The sequence below is a fragment of the Durotheca rogersii genome (assembly GCF_024521655.1).
Source record: "Durotheca rogersii strain YMJ 92031201 chromosome Unknown GGS23scaffold_3, whole genome shotgun sequence".
NCBI classification, from domain to species: domain Eukaryota; kingdom Fungi; phylum Ascomycota; class Sordariomycetes; order Xylariales; family Xylariaceae; genus Durotheca; species Durotheca rogersii.
This window is the reverse complement of record NW_026251234.1, coordinates 158,081-179,858: the sequence shown is the minus strand read 5'-3', so window position 1 is coordinate 179,858 and position 21,778 is coordinate 158,081. Positions and strand designations below refer to the sequence as shown.

At 58.3% G+C, this 21,778-nt stretch overlaps 4 protein-coding genes across 4 annotated transcripts; 3 read left to right on the top strand and 1 right to left on the bottom strand.

Moving 5' to 3' along the window:
* Positions 1–273: 273 nt before the first annotated feature.
* On the bottom strand, positions 274–1,269 carry GGS23DRAFT_272029 (6,7-dimethyl-8-ribityllumazine synthase). The gene is made up of 2 exons (XM_051512449.1): positions 903–1,269; positions 274–701 (listed from the first exon to the last, which is right to left on the bottom strand). The coding sequence occupies exons 1-2, from the start codon at positions 1,112–1,114 to the stop codon at positions 287–289; spliced, it is 627 nt and encodes a 208-aa protein (XP_051375155.1). The 5' UTR covers positions 1,115–1,269; the 3' UTR covers positions 274–286.
* Positions 1,270–2,538: 1,269 nt separating this feature from the next.
* Positions 2,539–5,342, top strand: GGS23DRAFT_602784 (histidine kinase-like ATPase; the record flags this gene model as incomplete). The annotated part of the gene is made up of 2 exons (XM_051519373.1): positions 2,539–3,630; positions 5,223–5,342. 2 exons carry the CDS (start codon positions 2,539–2,541, stop codon positions 5,340–5,342), a joined length of 1,212 nt encoding a protein of 403 aa, XP_051375154.1.
* Positions 5,343–10,426: 5,084 nt separating this feature from the next.
* GGS23DRAFT_593191 (uncharacterized protein) lies at positions 10,427–13,979 on the top strand (the record flags this gene model as incomplete). Its single annotated transcript, XM_051518007.1, has 2 exons — positions 10,427–11,004; positions 11,090–13,979. The coding sequence occupies 2 exons, from the start codon at positions 10,427–10,429 to the stop codon at positions 13,977–13,979; spliced, it is 3,468 nt and encodes a 1,155-aa protein (XP_051375153.1).
* A 1,227-nt stretch (positions 13,980–15,206) lies between these two features.
* On the top strand, positions 15,207–19,072 carry GGS23DRAFT_602781 (cystathionine beta-lyase; the record flags this gene model as incomplete). The annotated part of the gene is made up of 4 exons (XM_051519372.1): positions 15,207–15,491; positions 15,704–16,720; positions 17,558–17,635; positions 18,284–19,072. The coding sequence occupies 4 exons, from the start codon at positions 15,207–15,209 to the stop codon at positions 19,070–19,072; spliced, it is 2,169 nt and encodes a 722-aa protein (XP_051375152.1).
* Between the last annotated feature and the right edge of the window lie 2,706 nt (positions 19,073–21,778).

The following is a 21,778-nucleotide window of genomic DNA, read 5'->3' as shown; positions in this document are numbered from 1 at the left end:
TTTTTCCTTATCGTTTTTTTCTCTCTCGTCCCGTAGCTCACAATGGGCCCTTTATCGTTTCTCGGTTTTCTCTCTCTCCGCCCATCTGGGCATCGTTATCGGTCCGTCAGTCTCGTTCTTGGGGGCGCAAGCCGAAGTCGAAAAGACGCTCGAGGTCCCCCCCCCCCCCTTTCTCCCTCCTTTCCCTTCATCTTCCTTAGTCCTCTTCCCCCCCGGAGAAGAAATAAGAGAGAGGGAGAGAGAGAGCAGGTCCAGTCTTAGGCCTTCCCCTCCCCCTCCCCCCTTTTTACTCGATCCTGCCCTGGGCCCAGGCGCCGCGCTTGACGGAGAGCTCGACGGCGGCGAGGCCCCAGTCGAGGCCGTGGTTGTGGGAGCCGGGGCCGGCGGTGAGGCCGGCGCGGGCGCGGGCCTGGTGCTCGTCGAGGACGGTGAGGACGCCGAAGACGACGGGGATGCCGAGGTCGAGGCCGACGCGCATCAGGCCGTGCGAGACGGCGTCGGCGATGTACTCGAAGTGCATCGTCTCGCCCTTGACGAGCACGCCGACGGCCACGATGGCGTCGAAGGGCCGCCGCGTCGTCGTCGCCGCCGCCGTCGCCGCCGTCGCGCTCAGGTCCGCCGTCGAGCTGCCCAGCAGGTCGCCCGCCGACGACGAGCCCCCGCTCGACCGCGACGACTGGATCTGCGAGGCTGCGTACATCCTGTGGCGGGGCGGGGACGCCGGCGGGGGCAGAGGAGGTTAGTTTAGCTTTTCCTTTCTCGTATACTCACTCTCTCGCTCGCTCGCTTGTTTCGTCTCCGATTTTGCCTTTCTCAACCCTTCTTGTTTTTCTTCTTCTCATGCCGGATAAAAGTTGCAGAGGGAGAGGAGGAATGGTGGGAAGGGAGGAAGGGAGGCGTACCGTTGGACGGCGATGGGCAGCTCCCAGGAGCCCGGGACGGACTGGATGACGATGTCGGACTCGGCGACGCCGCACTCGAGCAGCTTCTCCTTGGTGCCCCTGACGAGGGGCTCGACGACGGAGATGTTCCAGCGGGCGTGCACGATGCCGATGCGCAAGCCGCGGCCGTCGTGCTCCTGTGGCGCGGGGCCCTTAAAGGAGTGGGATGCCATTGCGTGCTGGACGGGCTCGACCTGGTTCCGGTTTCTCGGCTGCTGGTCTGTCCTTCTCTTGCTCCCCACGCTACACTTCGCAGGTATAGGTAACTATCGGGACAGAGAGGGGAGGGGCAGGCTGTTGGATTAGGTAGGCAGGCTCGCTCTACCTGTATGGGGTGGTGACGGCGAGAGTGGTGGTAGTGGTGGTGGTGGTGGTGGTGGTTCCGGAAGTATCCAGCAGGATGGTCCGGACGGTCGAACGAATGGGTGTTCGGAGATGCAGGTGTCTGTCGGTCAGCTGGTAGAGGCGACTGGCTGACGCGCAACAGCGGGGCAGATCGGAGAGGCAATTGAACAGAGGAGAGCTGTCCGCAGGCTGAGTGAGGTACCTACCTACCTACCTAATATCCCTCTCGGTACTCTACCTCGTGTATGTACGTAGACACGGATACGGATAGGAGAACATGTACATACCGGGGTTATGAGGTAGGAGAGGCAACTCCTCGGTTGAGCTCAGTTGAGGTCGGTTTACGCCTTCTACCTCCAAAGGCAGTTACACCGCATCACGTAACAAATCACCTTAGATGTGTAGGAAGGCGGGTAAGCGCGTTGGGTGAAGGTGGCCGAGGGTGAGGGGAACATGACGCAAGTCGACATAGGGATGGGCAAGGTACCCAATACGAGTAATACCGCGCCTCGATACATGTAACCTCACTCGTATACCTTAGGTACCTAGACAGGTACGTACTATTACTCGCAGGCGCATAACCTCTACCCTACGTACTTTGTGCATCTCCTGCTACTCGAGCTGTGTTGGTATAACCCCCATACTTCTCCCATAGCGGCCACAACCCAACCTTGGGAAGGTGCTTAGGTACCTACGCACTACTATTTAACTCACTCTAACCTCGTGGTAAGGTACCTTCCTCCTAGGAGGCTGGTAGGTGTGTTAGGTAGATACCTCGGGTATCCCCTTCCCCGATAAGTACAGTTGAAGGGGGTTGGTAATAGCAGAAACAACAAGGAACGGAGTCCAGGTCGCAATTTCTTGTCTTTCGTAGCCTCGGGAGGACTATTAGTATATTAGTATGTTAGTATATTATCAACGGCACAATGCAGAGAAGCCCTCTTTCCCTCGTCACCCTTCTTCCCCTGTCACCCTTTTCCCTTCTTCCCCTTTCCTTGTCAATGTTAGCCTTGTCGAGCGCTGCATCTCTTCAGGGGCTCGCCTTTCATCGAGCCGGGCAGCTGTCTTCGCTTTCTACTCTCGCCCTTCGCGGCTAGGCTTTCTATTCTATAGCCCCGCCCTTGAGACTTGGTTTTTTGATACCAATAAACACTACCCAGCCATACCTACCTAGTTTCAATATCAATAGGAACCTAGTCATCAATCCAGCCTGTCGGGTGGTTACCCGCGCCCCCTCTGCAACGCTATTATCATGTCCACCATCTCTCGCCTACCCGAGTCTACCAGCCGACTCCTGGGCCCTCCCGTGACGATAGCAACACCTGTCGGTTTAGTCAAAGAACTCGTCGACAACGCTATCGATGCCCGGGCTACCTCGATAGAAGTGATACTCTCCGCTGACACCGTCCAGAAGATCGAGGTTCGTGACAATGGCTCTGGCATCCATCCCGATGACCACGATGCCCTGGGGAGACGTGGTCATACTAGCAAGCTCAGGAGCTTCGAGGAATTGAGGACCCGCTTCGGAAATACACTCGGGTTCCGCGGTGAGGCATTGGCCAGCGCCAATTCCTTGGGCCAAGTTACCGTCACCACCAAAATAGCCTCGGAGCCCGTTGCTGCCGTCCTTCATATTCGGCCAGGTACCGGCGGCGTATCCGAGCAGAAGCCAACATCGGCTCCAACTGGCACTACTGTGAGCGTCACAGACCTGTTCGGCCGACTACCAGTTCGGAAAAGGGTAGCTATCAGGGATTCTGCCAAAGCAGTAGATCGTGTTCGGGAAGTTCTGCGTTCTTACACTATGGCGAGGCCTCAACTCAAATTCTCGTTGAAGGTCTTACAGGCGCCGCGACAGAGTTGGTCGTATTCCCCCAAACTGAACGCCACAGCAAGAGAGGCATCTGCTCAATTGTTCGGTGTGGACCTTACAAATAGTTGTATCGAGAAGACTTTTCAAGCAGGTGTTCCAGTAGGGACAAGCCAGCCTATTGCTGGACACCACGACTATTCGCCAGATGATTGCTATATATTCGACGCCTTGATTCAGAAGCCGGGGTCAGACTCCGCAAAGGCTCCAGGGCGCAGATATATCTCTATCGACGGTCGTCCTATCGACGCGAAACGGAACGTCTGCAAGAAGATATCGAGCATATATATCGAGCACATAAGCCCTACTTTTCCGAACCCTTCCTCAGTAGCAGTGCCTAAAGGTGGTTTCATCCGGCTTAATATCAAATGTCCCTCAGCAAGTTATGATGCGAATGTAGAACCTTCCAAAGACGACGTACTATTCTCCGACGAAAACCTCGTACTAGACGGATTCAAGAAACTATGCGTGGCTGTGTATAAAACATCCACGGCCGATGATATAGATTCCCTGCCACAGGCTGCACTGGGTACCAACACGCATAACGGTGACAATTTAGGCACTCGGGAAACGCGTCCTGTCGAGGCTATGGCAGAATTTAACATGCAAGAAGCATCGTATTCTCCCCCCTCATTACAGCTTAGAAACTTAAATGTTTCGGGATTCGAGCCTCGAGGACTATTAGGAATCCCGGGTCTCCAGTCCCGGTCTTGCAACCTACAGAGAACGGGTATAAATATCTCTGTCGGACACTCCGCGCCGGCATGGAAGAAACCTTTAACCCCCGAAGAAGTGACAGGCGCCAGCCACGCGCCCTGTAAGTTTGACATGTTGACAGATTTAAGCAGGCGCACCTACGGGACCGAGCGCCCTCGGCCGATCCAGACACCGCCCAACCCTCGGAAAAGACGACATATCATCGTCGAATGCCCCCGAAAAATTGCTAAGATGATCACGCCTGGTCGTGGCAGGAGAGAAGAGGCCACGAATGAGTCGAGTTACGAAGACGTTGCGTCTATGTTACCGATATGCCAAGCACCCACAACTCCAGAATCGTCCGTCACTTCGGAATCACCCATCGCTCTAGAATCACCCGTCACTCCAGACTCGCCCGTCCTTGGTTACCCTAAGACAGCGCCGAAGGACCTCGATGTCCCTACTGCTCAGCGAAATTTACCCTCGCAACGCAACTACTATTATCCGCCAGGGCTCATCACGCCAGACGGCCCATGCCAGAGCCCGACTCCAACCCCCTCCGGAGTAGTGTCCCCGGCAGCAGTTGACGACACCCTGGCGCGTTTGACTCACAAGCCTCATGACTATTATAGCTATCCTTCTCAGCCTCCAACCTCGCCTACAGAGAAAACCCAGATTCGACCCAGGGATACTTCTGGTTATGAACATTATCTAGTCTTAGATAGCATGAGACAGGAGACGATGTCGCTCGAGAGTGTTAACTTGGATGGTAGCCGCCCCGATCAGAGCTCCGTGTGGTCAGGACCCGACTTAGACAACCAATCTCTTGAATCTTATCCTCCCCAGTCCCGCAACGGGGCTCGCTATACAACGGCAGGGCCAAGAGTAACTAGACTACTAAACAACTTCATGACGCCCTTAGAGGTGAATGATTCATATAACGGCCAAACCCGCTCCCTGGTACAGAGGGAGCTACTAACTGTTGAGGTTCTGCATGCCTCCATGGAGCAAGGTGCACGGTTTGACAGATACGCGAGAGAGGGGATTTATTACGGCGCGCCCGAGATGACGATGAACCTCGCTGAAGGCCGCGAAATCGAAGAACGGCTTAGGACACTGATCCGTGCTGTCCATGACAGACCCTGGGGCGAAGGCGAGCCGGAAATCGGTCTCTGTCGTGTTCTGAAGGGAAAGTGGAAGGCAACAAGTTGGTAGTGAAATGTATATTCGAGAGAGTCGTGGACACGAGTGCTTGTCTTCTTTGCTGACCTCAAAGAGGCTGGGGAGGTGGTTGAAGCTGATCCCCGGGAACTTACTAGCGTTAGGGGGGGGGGGGGGGGGATAATTATCTAATGTGACTATTTACCAAGAGCTATGCAACACATACTCTCTCGAGGCGTTCGGATATTAGACATTTGACATGTACTTATTGCACATTTATCGAGAAACCAAGAAGAAAACCAAGTCCCCTTCTACGTTCGTCTAGGTGAGACGGCTAGTGGAGCTATTGCTAGTACCAGATCATGTCCTTCCTCTAGTACTAGTGTTTGACAATAGAGAGGTAAGAGATAGGGAGATATAAAGGGATTGCGCCGGCTTGGGTTGGTGAAATCGGTAGGTAGACGGGCAAGTGATTCGCGTATCTGACGAGGTTTGGGAATGCCTATTTGCTCTACGGCAGGGCGAAGACGAGGCTAAGACCGGCGAAGGAGAAGCGACGAAGAAGAGCGGAGAGACAGAGGCGAGGCCGAAAAGGGGGGGGAGGGAAGGGATGGAGAGAAGAAGAGGGATATAGGGTCTTCACTAGGGTGTCGGCATTCTCGACTCTGAGTTGGTATGCGTATATGGCTCCCTCCGTCGATATTTGACGTCGACGTCTAGATACCTAGGCGCAGACACGCGCGCATGTCAACGTAGGTACGTAGTATGCGTGCGGACCCGTACACGGCGCCCCTTCCCCCCCCCCCCCCCCCCCGCCCCTTCCTCCCCGAGCTACCGACGACACGGTCCGCGTGTCTACGGCGGGCGGCCCTCGGGACCCGGGTCCTGCGTGCGGATGTCGTCGCCCCCTGCTGCCTGGCGCGACAGGTTTCCTGGCCTGCGCCGCCTCTCGTTCCTAAGACGGCCGCCGGCTCGTTCAACGCAGCCGGCGTTCATCCCAGGAGCGGCTAGAGGCGCCCCCCGCTCGAACCCCGGTAGGAGCGAGGCGACGACGGGTCCGCGTCGGGGCTTCTGCAGCGTTCTCGCGCGAAGCGATCGAACTAAAGGGAGGAGTGACCTGTTCTGCGAAGGAAGCGTGCGGTAGGGGGGTAGGTACGTATCTCGCTCTGAAGGCCGGCGGATCCCACGTCGGCCGGTGTAAGCGACGCTATGGCGTCTAGAGACAGGAGACATGGAAGGGGGGGGAGGGCCTTAGCGCTGTGAGAGAGAGCCTTGACGAGGCCTATTTCACCTCCTTAGTCGAAACGGGCCTAAGGTTGGCTATAGATGGGAATAGCTCCCCTGGTTTGTACTATAATATGTGTAGGTAAGTAGGTTATACCTGGGCGGCTCTTTGCTCGTTTAATGCACGTCCCTGGCCACGGAGTCGAGGTAGATGCGCACAGTGGGAGGTATCAATCCGATCGTTCCTTTTTTTTTTCTTTCCGGATGGTAAGTGATGCTGCGCCACGTTTGGAAGGCCCCCACGAAGAACGCCGATCTCGATGCGCCCAAGCAGAGGACGACTCCCACACGCGCGCACACGAGCCACACACACCCCTGGCTCGTATTAGCATGAACAGAACGAGCACACGAGAGATACGTTCGGGCTATAAGGACTGCGGGTGGCCCTTAAGATCGGCGTGGTACTCCCCTCCCCTGTCACCAGGCACGTTGGCCGAAACAGCCGGAAATACCTACTAGGTTCGGTTCGCCAAATAAGGGGGAAGAGCGGGGGGTGGTGGTGGTGGTGGTGGGAAGGGACCGGTGATTTCTTGCGCGAGGAGATTCCGCGGCCGAGAACGGCGGCCCTAGATAGGTATAAGAATGAGACCGTCTCTGTCGTGGGCGCTTTGGGAGCGCGCGCCGCGTGGGATAAGGCGCACACTACGATGACATAGCCCGTAGTCCGTACGCAGTAGCGTAGGGCGATACGAAGATGACATTTCTATGGGGCACGACCTACCGCATAGCATGGCCAAGAGCTAAGGAGTGACGGACCACCGGACTACCTGATAGGCCGGCGTAGCTTGGGGTTGACTTGGTTCAGCTTCGTCTAACGGGGGTGGGATCGCGAGCCTGTATGGAAACCCAGGTCCACCCCACCGCGCGACGACGGTACGTATCGGTCCGCCCGACGAGTGAGAGGGAGCAGAGCGGCTCTCACACATCTACGCATTCCGGGTTATTTCCCATCGCGGACGGGCGATGGCATGGCAGACGCCCTCGAACTCCTGCGCAGGTGGGCAAGGCGCTCACAGAGGAGGCATGTGCATAAGCCTGGTGGCATCGGGTAGAACGAACGAACGAACGGCTGGCCGACCACGAGCGCCACATCTCGCACGACTTTCTGCTGTCGGCGAGACAGCGATCCCTTGTCTCAGCGCCAGGTGCTCAGGTATGTATGTACACACGTATGCCTTGTCTATCCGGCGGTAGGGATGTGGCAATCGGGAAGCGACACGGCAGGCAGTTGAGATGGTTAGCTGAAAATGGGTATGGAGATGCAGGGAGGCTAGCCGCAGGCATATCATCGCCCGAGAGAGACAGTCTGGTTGAAACTTGTGAAAGGGCGAGGACGTGAGGCGCTGGTGCCGTGCTTGCTGCGTGGTGTCGTGAGGGGAGGAGAGGTTGCTCACTACCTAGCATTTTCGTGCGCGGGGATACACCGGGGCCACAAGACGTCCCACGCACGCACTCGCCCTCTCCTCTTCCTTCGTCTTGCCATCGATGGCTCCAGGCAGTTGGTTGTGGCACTGTCGTTTCGCCATTGGCGCGGCTCGTTACTCAAGCCCAAATGCTGTCATGTAGCACCCGACAGGAGAGCCCGTCGACTTGACTCGGATGCCGAGGAGGGAGCAAATGCTCGACGGCCACTTCGACAGAGAAGGGAGAGAAGCGAGAGAGGGGGACCGAGGGGAGCGACGGCTTTCGTACGACGAGGCGTCATCGAGTGCCGAGGTCTTATTTCCCCCCGGTCACTGGGATGTTGTCGTCGACCGACCTCGTCTGTCCTGATAATAGGTAGGTGGGTAGGTTCTTGTCTGTCTGGGCAATATTATCCACGCAGTGTGGGTTGCTGTCTACATAGGTAATTGCATATCCCGAAGTACTCCTATAAGCCTTCATGACTTCATGACTTCAATGACCGAGATTAGCTTAAGAATGTGCATATGCATGCATATTTGAAGCACTCAATTGTCTACCAGAGGGCAGGTAGGTACCTACCTCTACACATACGGGTACCCGTACCTAGGTACCTGCCTTACAAGCGGGGAGATTATAGATGTATAGCTAGCATCCAGTGTGGATACCAGTTTCGTACCCGCTATTGGCAGCCCGTTCCTAGCCTTACGTACATACCTAACGTAGTCTATCCTGCATCAGAGGCGCTGCCTACTCTTCATACCTTCTCGCTTGCCTGACAGAGGTAGGTACCTAGGTACCTGAGGTAGGAGGAGGTGTAGCCTGCGAATGTTATTGCTAGGTAGGTACTTACTCAGATACTAGGTAGGTACGTAGGGTACCTATATAGACGAGATATTACGTACCTAATGTAGGTGCCTAAGGTGCGGACCTCTGGGTAGGTCCTACTGACAACTACTACCTAGCCTCATAGTAGGTACATATAGAATTTGCTGGTGCAGGTAGGTAGTCATTGAGTTGGAACCTGTCTGTCTGTCTGAGCACGTCGGCCGGTTCGACCCGCCGCCCCGATCTCCCTGCCCAACTTTGCTTCAGAATCATCTGCGGTATCTCTCCCTTCCCGTCTTTCCACCATTTGTTCCAGACTCAGAATGGCACGGCGAGATGGGCCGATGCACCTTGACTACCTCCTCTTGACATGCAGATGACGGCGTCTATGTTCCCTCACAGGTCGGGGTATAGGCTATAGAGGTACTTGGGTTCACGTCACCTAAGGGCAGGTATAGTAGGTGCATGCTTCCGGTCCTTGCTAAGAGAAAAAAGTCCTACCGTAGGTACCTCCTCCTCACCTCTCGGTCTACAAGGATGCGGGCGTTACATAGCATCTATGTAGGTATGTGTACATCGCCTACATCTGATACATGGCGAGGTGACCTCATGCGCGATGGATGAAGTTACGCTGCTGCTCGTATGTACTACGAGGCACCGTCTGCCTGTCCTACGTTGGGTGCGTGTAAGTATAGTACATGGCGAGCGCGCCGCAGCTCCAGCAGGAGGTAGGTACCCGGTCGAGGTATCGCAGTTCTTTTGGGCGCTAATGTAGCAAGATGCGTTGGCGTCTCCTCTGTCTACGAGGTCCTACAGGGGTCTTCTGGCCAATGGGACGCTTCTGTTTCTGCTTCTGCTTCTCGATGATGGATTTTTCTGCCTTCTCTCGCGCGCGCTCTGTCTCTCTCTCACCCTCACTCGCTCTTATTTTCTCCCTTTACCGTCTTTGTCCTATGCCTCCTGCTCAGGTTTTATTATTAATGTCATGATGAAATATTCAAGCTATTAATATCCGTACGTAGAGCTGCCCGGTCGAAGGGCGCGATTGATCGTCGTTATCGTCTTCTCCAACTCCTTTTTTTTTTTCCTTCCCTCTCTCTCTCTCTGTGGTCCTTCTCACCACTCGCTCTCTGGTTTAGGTATTTCTCTGTTCGTGACCTATGGCCAGCCAGCAAAGCCTCACGTCGTAAACTGCTGGTATAGGCAGCCGGGACTAGTACATCGTACACCAGCTAGCGAGTAAGCAGAGGAGGGGGTAGCGAGGGAGAACAAGCAAGGGTTGGTGTTCTGGATAGTCGTATGGGCGATACGATACGACACGGCTGCCGTCCAGATTTGGTAACATCATATAATCACCAAAGCCGAACGACGCACTGCCACACAACAACAGCCCGACATCCGATCGATCCCCTTTCCTGAATCCTCCGCTGTATACGTCTACCTCCGCCGTCTTCCTGATCGTTCTTAAAACATATTGTTGGTTCTACCGCTGCAGCTGCTGCTACCACCGCTATTACTTCGTCATCAGCTCCCATATATCGTCGTTATATACTTCCCTGCCTAAGCCGCCGGCACGTTCGTCATCGCGCGCGTCGATTCAGCCGCGAAAATCACCCGTCACGTCGTCGTATCGCCGCCTCCGCAGGACTGCCGCCGTTGCTGCCGCCTGCTGCCGCTCTTCGACCCAGCACGATGCGGGCCTAGTGGTCCTGGGATCTCCGTCTCTCGCGTTAGGTACCCCCTCGGACCACATCATCTAGGCATCCACCGCCGCCGACAAACGATGCGAAGCCATACCTCGCGACTCTCCAGCACTCCCACGTCCTGTTCGAGATACGCCGATGCCGAGCCAGGTGGGAACCGATATGCGTATGCCGTGGATAATGCTTCGCCCGATACGATGACAGGTACTCACGGACCCCGGCCGCGGAGGCTCGAGGTGTCGCCGTCCCCTTCGATCCCAACTAGGTGGCGTGTCCTCGGCCAGTCGCCTCGTGCCGGTATCGTGTGGGTTTTGTTGGTGGCATGTCTTTGGATCCGCGCCGCATCTGCTGTCCTAGTTCGGTTCGACAACTGCCTACCAGAGAATTACGTCTATACCAACCAAGCCCTGGAAAATGTCCAACTGCAGTGGATTCCTATGTTCGTCGATGCCAAATTCGACACCGTCAATCCGAGTCACAATCTGAGAGTCATCGTTTGGGGAAACGTGACAGGCCGCGTGGGTAGCGATCCGCTGCCGCCGCCGGACTCTCCGAGTTGGCAAGATCCTAGAGGGGCCCTCAATGGGAAGATTGTAGATGTGCCTGTCCCGAACGCACCCGACGACCAGCGCAAGGTGACTACTCTACACACCAAGGTCGACGTCCTGACGTACGAACCTCACACCGAGAACTTGAACTTCTGTCAAAATATTTTGAATGGGTCGTGCCCGCTCGGTCCTGTGTTCGACAACGAGACTCTGGCCAACGTTGCTCTGTAGGTGGCCCCCCTCCCTCTCGGAGGAGTTGATGCGTGCTGCCCTGTCGATTCGCGGTGGTGGGTTAATGCTAACTTTGTCTAGGAACATACCCGACGGCCTGCCCTCTTTCAATCTGTCGAGGGACTTTTCTTCTAGCTATTCCTTCACCTCGTTTGCGCCTACCTTCATCGTGTGGTACGGCGATGCTGCCAAAACCTCGATCGGATGCGTTTCTACCATCCTCACGCCTGATCTCGGCGGAATCGCGTGGCCTCTCAAATTCGTCCCCTTGATTATCCTGATACTAGTGGGATTCTCGACAGCGTTCGCGGCAATCTTCAGTCCGTGGGGCACTAGCGACATCTTCCATTGGACCTCTAATTATGGCAGAGATCCGGACCTCTTGCGCCTTGTCACGCCGGGATTTGGTGACTGCTTACAGTACATCCAGTTCGTCGTCCTAACCGGAAGTCTCTCCCTGGACTACCCCGGCTTTTATCAGCCCGTCGTGAGCCAGGATTCGTGGTCGGTCTTGATGTTTAACCAGAGCTTCGTCTCCAAGGCGGCGCCTTGGCAGAGTTTGGTAGACGGCATCTATGTTACGAATGGCTCCTACGGTCTCGAAAATATTGCGCAGCTGAACGGCATGAGCGACGTGGAAGATATATGGGTCGGCATGGTGGTGTGGCTGCTTGCTATTATCGGCTCCGTGCTGTTCCTGTTGCAGCTGGGCTTCTTCGTCCGATGGCTTCTGCGGCGCATTAACCGTGTGCCGGAAGAAGACCTTCGAGCGAAGAACATACCTTTCTCCTTGGGGAATGTCGTCCGCCTCGTCTTCGGCTATTTTTTGCTCCCTATCGTGGCGTTGTCTACTTTCCAGATGGTCGTCGCTCCGCAGTCCGCAGATTTCCTCGTTGCACTGGCCGTCATCGCCTTGGCAGTTATTATTGGGTTCGCGGTATGGCTCATGTATCTCATCGCTACGACGAAACCCCGTGGGCACTTGTTTGATGACTTGCCGACCGTGCTCCTATACGGACCGTTGTACAACACATACTCCGACCAGGCGGCGGCTTTCGCGCTCATTCCCATCATCTTGACGATCCTACGAGGCATTGCCATTGGCGCCGTGCAACCGTCAGGTACTGCCCAGCTAGTAATACTGGCCGTGTGCGAGGTTATTCAGATGCTAACACTTCATGCGTTCCGACCTTTCCACTCCCCCACGTCGATGAATGCTTACCATGCAGGCTTCTCTGTGATCCGCTTCGTCACCGTAATTCTTATGGTGACGTTCGCGCCGACTTTGGGTATTTTGGAAGGTTCAAAGGGGTGGGTCGGCTACGTGATCCTATTGATACATGGCTGTGTTCTCGTCTTCGGTTTCTTCCTAAACGCACTACAGACCGTCATCGAGGTCATCGCCCGTCTACTAGGCGCGGGAGGCGACGACATCGACGGACAGACTAGGGGCGGGCTTTCTAAGATTTTCGGCGCTCGCCAGCTTTCGAGACGTGTGGACAGACGTGGACCATCCCGGCAGAGCCAGCTCAGTAGTACTGCCATGCTGAGCGCCGATGCCGTGACTAAGAGAGGGTATGGCCGGGTGAGAAGCGAGTCGGCCGGCAGCATGGGGATCATTGCCGGTGTACAGCATCGGAGCTCTAGCGCTTTAGACGCGCGTAGCGTGGACGCGTTCTCGGTCCCGCTAGGGACTGGCGGGGCCTTTACCCCGACAACGATGACCCCTAGAGACAACAGTACCTTCTCCCTACCATCTCCGGGACAAGCTACCCGCCCTCAACCTACCGCCGATCCTTACTACCGGCCTCCGCGTGCACGACGGGGGACTGGGGAGGAGATGGGCTCCTCGTCGCCGCATCGGGCTCGTGGCTCCGCAGCTAGCGTCGACTTGACAAACCGACGATCCTATCCGGCCGGAGGACCGTCCGCGGACGCAGATGTCGACAGTCCACCTTCGGGGAGAGCGACCCCGGCGGCGGCTCCGGCGCACGCTTCGCTTTGGGCGCCTGTATTTTCTCCCAGGGCGGATTACTCGACTCGCGAGGTCGATTTCTACTACGGAGTGCGCGGCCCAGCGCTGAATTCGGACGGGCTGGGCCGCAAGTTAGGCACGGGCCCAGCAGACCCTACAAGCCCAGTCGCGACCGCTACCGGGTGGCTCCGAGGCCTCTTTGGAGGCAAGACCAAGGAGAAGGGTAAGGGGTTTGAGGTAGTGAGAAGCGCCAGAATGCCACCTGCGATGAAGGCGAGGGGCGGCGAATTCGCCGAAGACCCCCCCGAGGGCATTCCGGTGGCGATGGGTGTACTACGGAATGGACCGATAGAAAGCGACGATGACGACACCCCCAGGTCTAAGAGGAGCAAGCATGTAGCGGAGGATGGTGCGCAGGGCGAATTACTGGACGAAAACGGCGATCCGCAATCAGGCGACGATACAGATACAGAAATTGCGAAGGTCTCCAAAGACCCGCCGCTTCTTCCCGATCTCGATGCCGGCGAAAGTTTCAAGGTCCCTAGCAGGATACACTCTAAAGCGAGTCGACAGCCGTCGCAGAGGACGGCGAGGACGCGTAGGGAGGTTGAGGACGTGCCAGAGGTTCCGAGGAAGAGCTCGAAGCGGAATTCCAGCGTCGACCCGCTGGGTAAGAAGCGACTTTCCTCGGCAATATCCACAGAGGCGGTAGCGGAGCAGGCGCGGCCTAGTAGCAGGCGACCGGAGGCGGGGACCTCGTCGAGGTTGCCATTCGAACGGACCGACTCCCAGAAACGTCGTCTTTCTGTTTCCTCGACGACGGGGACGGAGGACTTACCGTCGGCCGGCACGGAGGAACGGCCGACAAGTTACGGCTACGTCAGTCATCATAATATCAGCAGGGTCGACCCCGACCAAGGAGTAGATCTGCTCGGGAGCGCTGCGGAGATGGTGGACGTTTCGAGAAAAGGCTCGTCAGTGTCTCGGCGGTCTTGACCAAGGAGGATGAGCGTTCTCGCCTACGGTATCGTTACGCGTGACGAATTTTCTTGGGTCGCTGTACAGGAAGGGGCGGGATGTATAGAGTCAGTTCATATTGGCAACGGTAACAGTTCGGGAGACAGACACCCAGGCGGTTTGAGATGCTTTCAACGGTTGGGGGGGCTAGCAAGGCGCATAGGATCATTCACACGTTGCAACGACGAGGTTTCGACATCATCTGAGACTCAATCCTTGTTTTTGCACTCGCACGACGACGGCAACAAGGCAGTGTGTGGAGCGACGGCATATAAAAAATGGCGGGCGCAGTCTAGGATACATACAAAAAGGTACATGTCGGAGAAAGGGCGTAAGGCCACATTAATTACGGTGTGGGTTTGCCGAGAATGAGATACTTAGTAGTAATAATACCAACCATCAGCAGAGAGGGCGCCAGCCTGCCCAGAACGTCTATCGCGGCAACGGGGTTGGATCCCTATTCGGCGATGGCTCGGGATGAATACGGAGAAGCTGTGTGCGGCGCCCGGGAATCCCGATAACGGAGCGGGGGGAGGGGCATCGGCGGGTCCCCTTTAGAACCCTCTCGTTCCTCGTCCCTAGCGATGGCGCAAACTTGGCGCATCACACTATACAGGTGTGTAATAACGTCAATGTGGATGCGAGCCGGCTCTTTAAGAAGAGGTTGTAAGTGCGTTAGCAGTCGCTTTAGTAGTTTTCTGCTCCTCGGTTGCGAATCCGTGCGCGGCGGACAGAGAGAGAGAGGGAGGAGGGCAGCCGGGCGACAAAGAGCAGTCGGCACAGCTAGAGCTTCTTTCCTTTACCCCGCGGCCGGCCGGCCGTATATCGAGGGAGGGGGGGGATTCAATTAAGCGGGCGCATTCGTGGTTGGGCAGCATCCGGTAGTGGGGTCCTGGATCATCGACTGTCTTCCGGTAGACGAACGTTCGTCCCACCTCTCCATCTATATCTATATGTGGTCAAGCCCTCCTTTTTTTCTCTCCCCTTCGTCTTCCCTTCCTCTCCCGAGAATAGAGACTACTTGTCCCGCCGTCCCAAGCTGCAGTCTAACTCCTCTGCCCGGAACAAAGAAGAGCTTTTAGGCTAGGCCGAAGAGTGTCAAGTCTTCTTCCCCTTATCTGCCTGGCCTAGAATAGATCAGAACCGCAACGGCGAACTAATCAATACCGAGCGAGAGTCTCAGAGTCCCAGAATAGGACGGGCGTCATGGCCGGAGAGCAGAGCGACGGCGGCGACGGCGGGGCCGTACCCGTACAACAAGAGCCAGCCCACCCGAAACCGATCGTGGCCGTTGCCGAGGATGCGGGCGCGGGTCCCTCGGACTCGACGACGCAGGCGTCCAAGCTACGGCACCTGTCGCTGTCGGCGCAGACAATCCACGCCGATGACTTCCTCAACTCTCATCAGTCTGTCGCGCCGCCCATGCACGTCTCGACAACGTTCCGCTACAACCGGGACCCGGACCAGCTCAGGCCGTGGACCAACATCAACGTGAGTCCGATCCGCCCGACGGCTAGGTTGCCCCTACCCGTCTGCTTGTAACCCTGCATGTTACTGTATCCCCTGATGCGTGTCGATCTTGTTTCCCTTTTTTTTTTCTCAAAGGAGGGGGGAGACCCCCGAAAGGGTTGTCGAGGAGGCGAGAGGGGAAAAAAAGAAAAAGAGGGAAAAAAGACTAACACCTACGACCCTACAAACCACAGCCCAACAACTCGTACGACTCGCACGTCTACTCGCGAGACACTGCGCCGAACACGACGCGCCTCGAGGCGGTACTCACCTCGATCCTGGGGGGGCCGTGTCTGACGTACAGCTCGGGGCTGGCGGCGTTCCACGCGCTGGTCGTGTTCCTGAACCCGAAGCGGATCGCGATCCGGGGGGGCTACCACGGGTGCCACGGGGTGATCGCGCTGGTGGCGAAGCTGACGGGGCTAGAGGCGGTGGACCTAGACGCAGCGGAGACGGCGCTGGGGGCGGGCGACGTGATCCACGTGGAGACGCCAGTGAACCCGACGGGGGAGGCGCGGGACCTGGCGGCGTACGCGGCGACGGCGCGGCGGCTGGGCTGCGTGCTGACGGTGGACGCGACCTTCGCGCCGCCGCCGCTGCTGGAACCGTTCCGCTGGGGCGCCGACGTGGTGATGCACAGCGGGACCAAGTACTTCGGCGGGCACAGCGACCTGCTGTGCGGGGTGCTGGCGGTGGCGCCGCAGCGGGCGGGGTGGGCGCGCGGGCTGCGCGACGAGCGGCTGGTGCTGGGGTCGGTGATGGGCAGCTTCGAGGGGTGGCTGGGCCTGCGCAGCCTGCGGACGCTGGAGCTGCGGGTGCGGAAGCAGAGCGCGGACGCGGAGCGGCTGGTGGGGTGGCTGGCGGCGCAGGTCGGGACGGGGAGCGCGGCGGGGCGGGTGGTGGCGCGGGTGCGGCACGCGAGCCTGCAGGCGGCGGCGGACCCGGCGGCGGCGGGGTGGCTGCGGGAGCAGATGCCGGCCGGGTTCGGGCCGGTGTTCGCGGTGCAGCTGCAGGACGCGGACGAGGCGCGGCGGCTGCCGAGCCGGCTGGAGCTGTTCCAGCACGCGACGAGCCTCGGCGGCGTCGAGAGCCTGGTCGAGTGGCGCGCCATGACGGACCGCACGGTCGACCGCCGCCTGCTGCGCTTCAGCATCGGGCTCGAGGGCTTCGACGACCTGCGCGACGACCTCGCGCGCGGCTTCGAGCGGCTGGTGGCGGAGAGGGCCGAGAAGGAGAAGGAGGGCGGGGTGTTGTAATGGACGGCGGAGTCAGGGGAGAGAATGTGTGTTGTGTTAAACGAGGGATGGCAACAACAACGAGAGAGGGCGGTGTATATACATAGGTAAATAAATAGGACCCCAGGGGACGGAGACCAGGCGGAAGTATACGCGAGCTACGGTTAGACTGGTTATGGCCGCTCTCCTCCTGTCGGATGCGGGAAGGGTGCCGGGAAACTAGACCGCGACGACGAGTAGACGGGCACACGGGGAGCGGGGCCGCGCGGGATTTATAGAAACACGGATACTTCTCTCTTTGGCGGACAGCCCGTCGTCTTGCCGCAGCGCTCTTCTTGAGGCATCTTGCAGATGGGCGCATTCGTCCGGGCGGCGGGTGCTGCAGGCTTCGGCGGGTTGTCGTCGGTCTCGGTAGGATCAAGTTGCCGGGGTACGAGCGGAACTTAGGGCACCTCTAGATTCTCGCCCTGGCTTAACTTTGCGTTGAGGGAGGGGAGGCCGCTTGTCTTTCCTCTGGCCTGACCGACTCTTGTCTTAGACGTTCACCATCCGTTGTACGAAGCTTGACACCACTGTGCTATCTAAGTAAGCTACGGGTAACGGACGAAGGCGAGCTCAGCCAGGGTTCAGGCGTGGTGGACGTGACCCGCCTTAGGTACTGGATAGTACCCTAACGCGGAAGACCCTGACGTAGGTACATCGAGGTGCCTGCCTCATTACCTGTCTGCGCAGAGTACCTACAATTTCGCTAACCCTCCTGGTACATTAGGTATCTAAGTAGGTACCTACCTGGCGGCAGTGACTCGTCAATAGCCGCCTAACCCGCCAGCATTGTGTCGAGCTTCCGCGCCAGATAGCGCGTTGCGGCCCCTAAAATTAGCAGCCTGGGAGGTTGAACGGTGCCTGAGAAGCCCCCTAAAGTCCACCCACGCAGAAGCAGAGGTTAGGCTAGGTAGGTACCTAGCCTGGCAGCTAACCTGGCCCGGTACCTGCAACCCGTACCCACCTAGGTAGTACGGACGTCATATGTTAGGGGAGAGCAGGGGAGAGGGGAACAGGGAAAACAGCCTCGCCCGTTGGGTTTTCCTTGGCTTCGTCGTTTGATCGCAGCCTCTTTTCCACGAAACATCATCCCGTTTCCTCCTCTACTTTGCCCACGATACTACCATTCCTGTACGTAGCAACGCACAAACGCTGCCTGCCTGCCTGTCTGCCTGTCTGCCTGTGCATGACGACAGACGAGCCCGCCGCGCTGAATGAAAGGTCCCATAGGTACCGCATGCCCGACGGCCAGCACGACGCAACCTGTGGACCCGAGCCTCCATCACCGCCATCGTCCGCCCAGCTTGAATGCGCGCGCAGTCGATAGGCACAGCCTGACAGACCCCGACGCCGAACCCGCCCGCCCACACACGCACGTGACGGATGCCCCCCCTTAACTCCCACCCGTCTTCTCCTGCTTCCGTCTCCGTCCCCACCTCGCGCTCCCGCCGCCAGCCGATGCCGCGCCTGCCCGCACTCTTCCGGCTGCCCTCGAAGCTGCGGCGACGGGCGCGGCGCCGCCGGATGGCCACGCTGCTGACCGTGCTGCTGCTGCTGGCGGCCGTGGCGCTGCCGTTCTACGTGGTGTACAAGCCGCCGGCGGCGCTGATCGCGTACTTCGCGCGGCGGTGGCCGGACGTGCTGTGGGAGGTGCGCACGGACCAGAAGATCGTGGCGCTGACCATCGACGACGCGCCGTCGGAGCGCACGCAGGAGATCCTCGGCGTGCTCAACGGCCACGAGGCCACGGCGACCTTCTTCGTCATCGGCGGCCAGGTGCCCGGCCGCGAGGAGACCCTCGCCGACGTCGTCCGCAGCGGCAGCGAGCTCGGCAACCACGCGATGCACGACGAGCCCTCCCGCGCCCTCCCCGACGCCGAGCTCGCCGCCCAGATCGACGCCGTCCGCCGCCACATCCGCCAGGCGTACCTGACCGCCGCCGCCCCCGCCCGGACGGGAGGCGAGGAAGAGCCCATCGCCATGCCCCCCCAGTACTTCCGCCCCGGCTCCGGCTTCTTCAGCGACCGCATGCGCCGCCTCGTCGACCGCCTCGGGTACCGCCTCGTCCTCGGCAGCGTCTACCCGCACGACCCCCAGATCGGCTGGGCCTGGCTCAACGCCCGCCACATCCTGAGCATGGTCCGGCCCGGCGCCATCATCGTCTGCCACGACCGCCGGCCCTGGACCGCGCCCATGCTGCGCCGCGTCCTGAGGCAGCTCAAGAAGGACGGGTACCGCGTCGTCAGCCTGACGGAGCTGATCGAGGCCACGCAGCAGGACCGTTGAAAGGCCCCGGGGCGGTGGCGGGTGTCCGACCAGCTACGTTGCCGATGGCTAGCTAGTTGGCTGAGGATACTTTGCCTACACTTGACACACCAATCTCCCTGACGAAGGCTGCCGAAGTTTTATATATTCTTTCGGCTAGAGGGGGGAAGGAGAAAGGGGGATTCGGTTCTCATGGGGCTCCATCCCACGGGTTGTCTGAGGCCCGGACGAGGGAATATAACGGTGTGCGCTTGGGATTGGGTCGTCTTGTCGTACGACCCGGCCTATGGCCAGCCCTCTGGGGCTCGGCTTTTCCGCTCGTTCAGAAAGATACAGAGAGCGCCGGTCGGAAGGCATCTGCGCATCGCGCAGCGAAATAATCAGCACACTACACACTCGAAGGATCAGGCCAGGTCACGGAAGGGGGCAGGGCATTGCATACATACACATGGACAGATATCTAATTGTGAGGGTCGAGCTAGCTGGATTCGTACGAGTATGAGTATATTAAGTACCAGAGAGGCACTTTTGGTTTGAAATGTCTGTCGGGAGTCCTGGGATATATCAGACCGGCGTTGGTCGGCGCGGAGAGGCGCCGAGGAACTACAGGTAAGGTGGGGGTATAGCTAACAGAACGGAGTGTGCCGGTCTCTCCGATATTATTATAGATATAGCACGCATCTCGGAAGCTCGAAATAGACGAAGCTAGTTGCTTATGTACAAACGGCCCCATCGTCGTGCTTAATATCTCTCTATCTCGGGCGGGCGACCAGTACTGCTGCTGCTGCTGCTGCTGCTACTGCTAAGCCCAAAAGCCATGAATTCAGACTACCCTCGCCGATTACTATCAGCTGGTCTCGACGTGCAACACCGGAACAGGTGTCCGTCCACGGCATCGCGACTACGCCCGCAGACATGCCCGCCCAACCGACCGCCGCCAACCACCCATCGCCGTCGCCGAGCCTACCACAAGGCAGCGCAGCCGCGCAGTGTCTCGGACTTACACGCAGCGCACCTCGCGACCGCGAGAGCAAGTCAGTCACGCCGTCAGCAAGCCAAGCCCCCTCTCCCGTCCCCCCTTTCCCCCGAGCTCCCTGCGTGCACGACACTCACGTAGCTGCCGGCACATCCGCCCTCGTCAGACGCCGGCGCGGCGCGGCGCAATGGGCGCGAAGGAAGCGAGGGGGAGCAGGGCCGTCCGTCTGACTGCGCGATCATCGCGCTCGCTGACGTAGGTATGCGGTGGCGCGTGTGCCGCCCTCTCTGCGCGCCACAGCCGCTCAGCCGCCTGACGAGGCGTGGCCGGCGCGGAGTCAGCCGTGGCTGCGGCTGGAGGAGGGGGGAGGGGGCACGCGTGCCCCGGCCGGTGTGCCTTCGCCCGCCTGCTTACCAACCTACGCGCGCTTCGCTCCCCTACGTCACGCCCGCCCGTCCGTCTGCACACCCATCCGTCTACCTACCCGTCGACCGCGGGGATAGCCCAGCTCAGCTCAGCTCAGCTCCCAACGGACCAGGGTCACCTGGGCGGGCAGGCGGGCGCGCAGGAGCGGCGATGGGAGGTGGGGTGGGGGGTAGGCGAGGGCGGAGGGCGGACAGGGCAGTGATAGATAGAGGGGAAGGAAAAAAAGACTTCTTTTATTCTCTTTCTCCCTTTCTTTTCTTTCTTTCTTCCTCGCCTCGCCTCGCGACAGAGCCGACTCGGTGCCGAACAAAACGAACAAACGCACGAGCGGACTAGCGAACGCACCCCCCCGCCTCCCCCCCCCCCTTTTTTTCTTTCCTTGCTCCGCGGAGGGAATGAGACGGATCGGAAGGATTTGCTGGGGTGCCTCTGTAAGTCTAGACGCCTTTGGGTACGCAACCTGTAGGTACCTCGGGCTCGCAGCTGGTCGGCGTAGGTAAGTAGGTACCTAAGCACAGATACCTGGTCGGAGATAGACAGGGTAGGTTGCTAGCAAGCTGCGCCGCGCATGCATCGACGCCGTCGCCGTTTCACCTTGTTCTCGAACACGCGGTGGCTCCCCAGCTTACCAGGTAGGTATTCAGAGGTAGCACGGTAGAGGTACGGCTGCGTACTAGGTCCTCTGCATGTACACAGTCTGCGCACCGGAGGTATACCTGTAGAGCATGTCTGTCGTCTTGCGGGCTCAACTTTTCTCTCTCCTCTCGGACCCGGCTCTTGTAGTTATGCACATACCTAAAGAGAGAGAGAGAAACAGACTTTGGCCATGATCCCGGATACCCTGGGAAACGGTGAGACGAGATCGACCGTAGGTCAGGCGCACGGATTGCCGGCATGCCCTGTCGGTCTAAATATATACGCAGATATGGAGACAGAGCCTGTGCGCCTAGGTAGTATATACACATCATCTGATATTGTTTTCTATTACTTACCGCGACATCATAGTGGGCATGCAGATACGTACATTTATGCGTGCGAAACCCGGGGGTATCAGTTCGTAGACAAGGTACGTGAGGTGGGTACGCACCCATATAACGGAGAAAGAAACAATAAAATATTATATATAGATATATATAGATATATCCGGAATGGTAAGTAGGTGGATAGGAGGAGGAGATCTGCAGAGGCGAGGCAGGCATCTTAGATAACTCATGTCAGTAACGTGTTGACAGGCGCAACGGCAGAGGGCACGCACGCGGGTCACCTGCACGTCGCCGAACTCACCCACGAACCCCCCCCGCCCCGGTCGGTCATCTACACCAGAC

Excerpts from the sequence above, each read along its gene's own strand:
- GGS23DRAFT_272029 (XM_051512449.1), bottom strand. The coding sequence starts at position 1,114 with ATGGCATCCCACTCCTTTAAGGGCCCCGCGCCACAGGAGCACGACGGC. Across the intron at positions 702-902 it reads CTGCCCATCGCCGTCCAACG|GATGTACGCAGCCTCGCAGA; the intron begins GTACGCCTCCCT and ends GCCCCGCCACAG.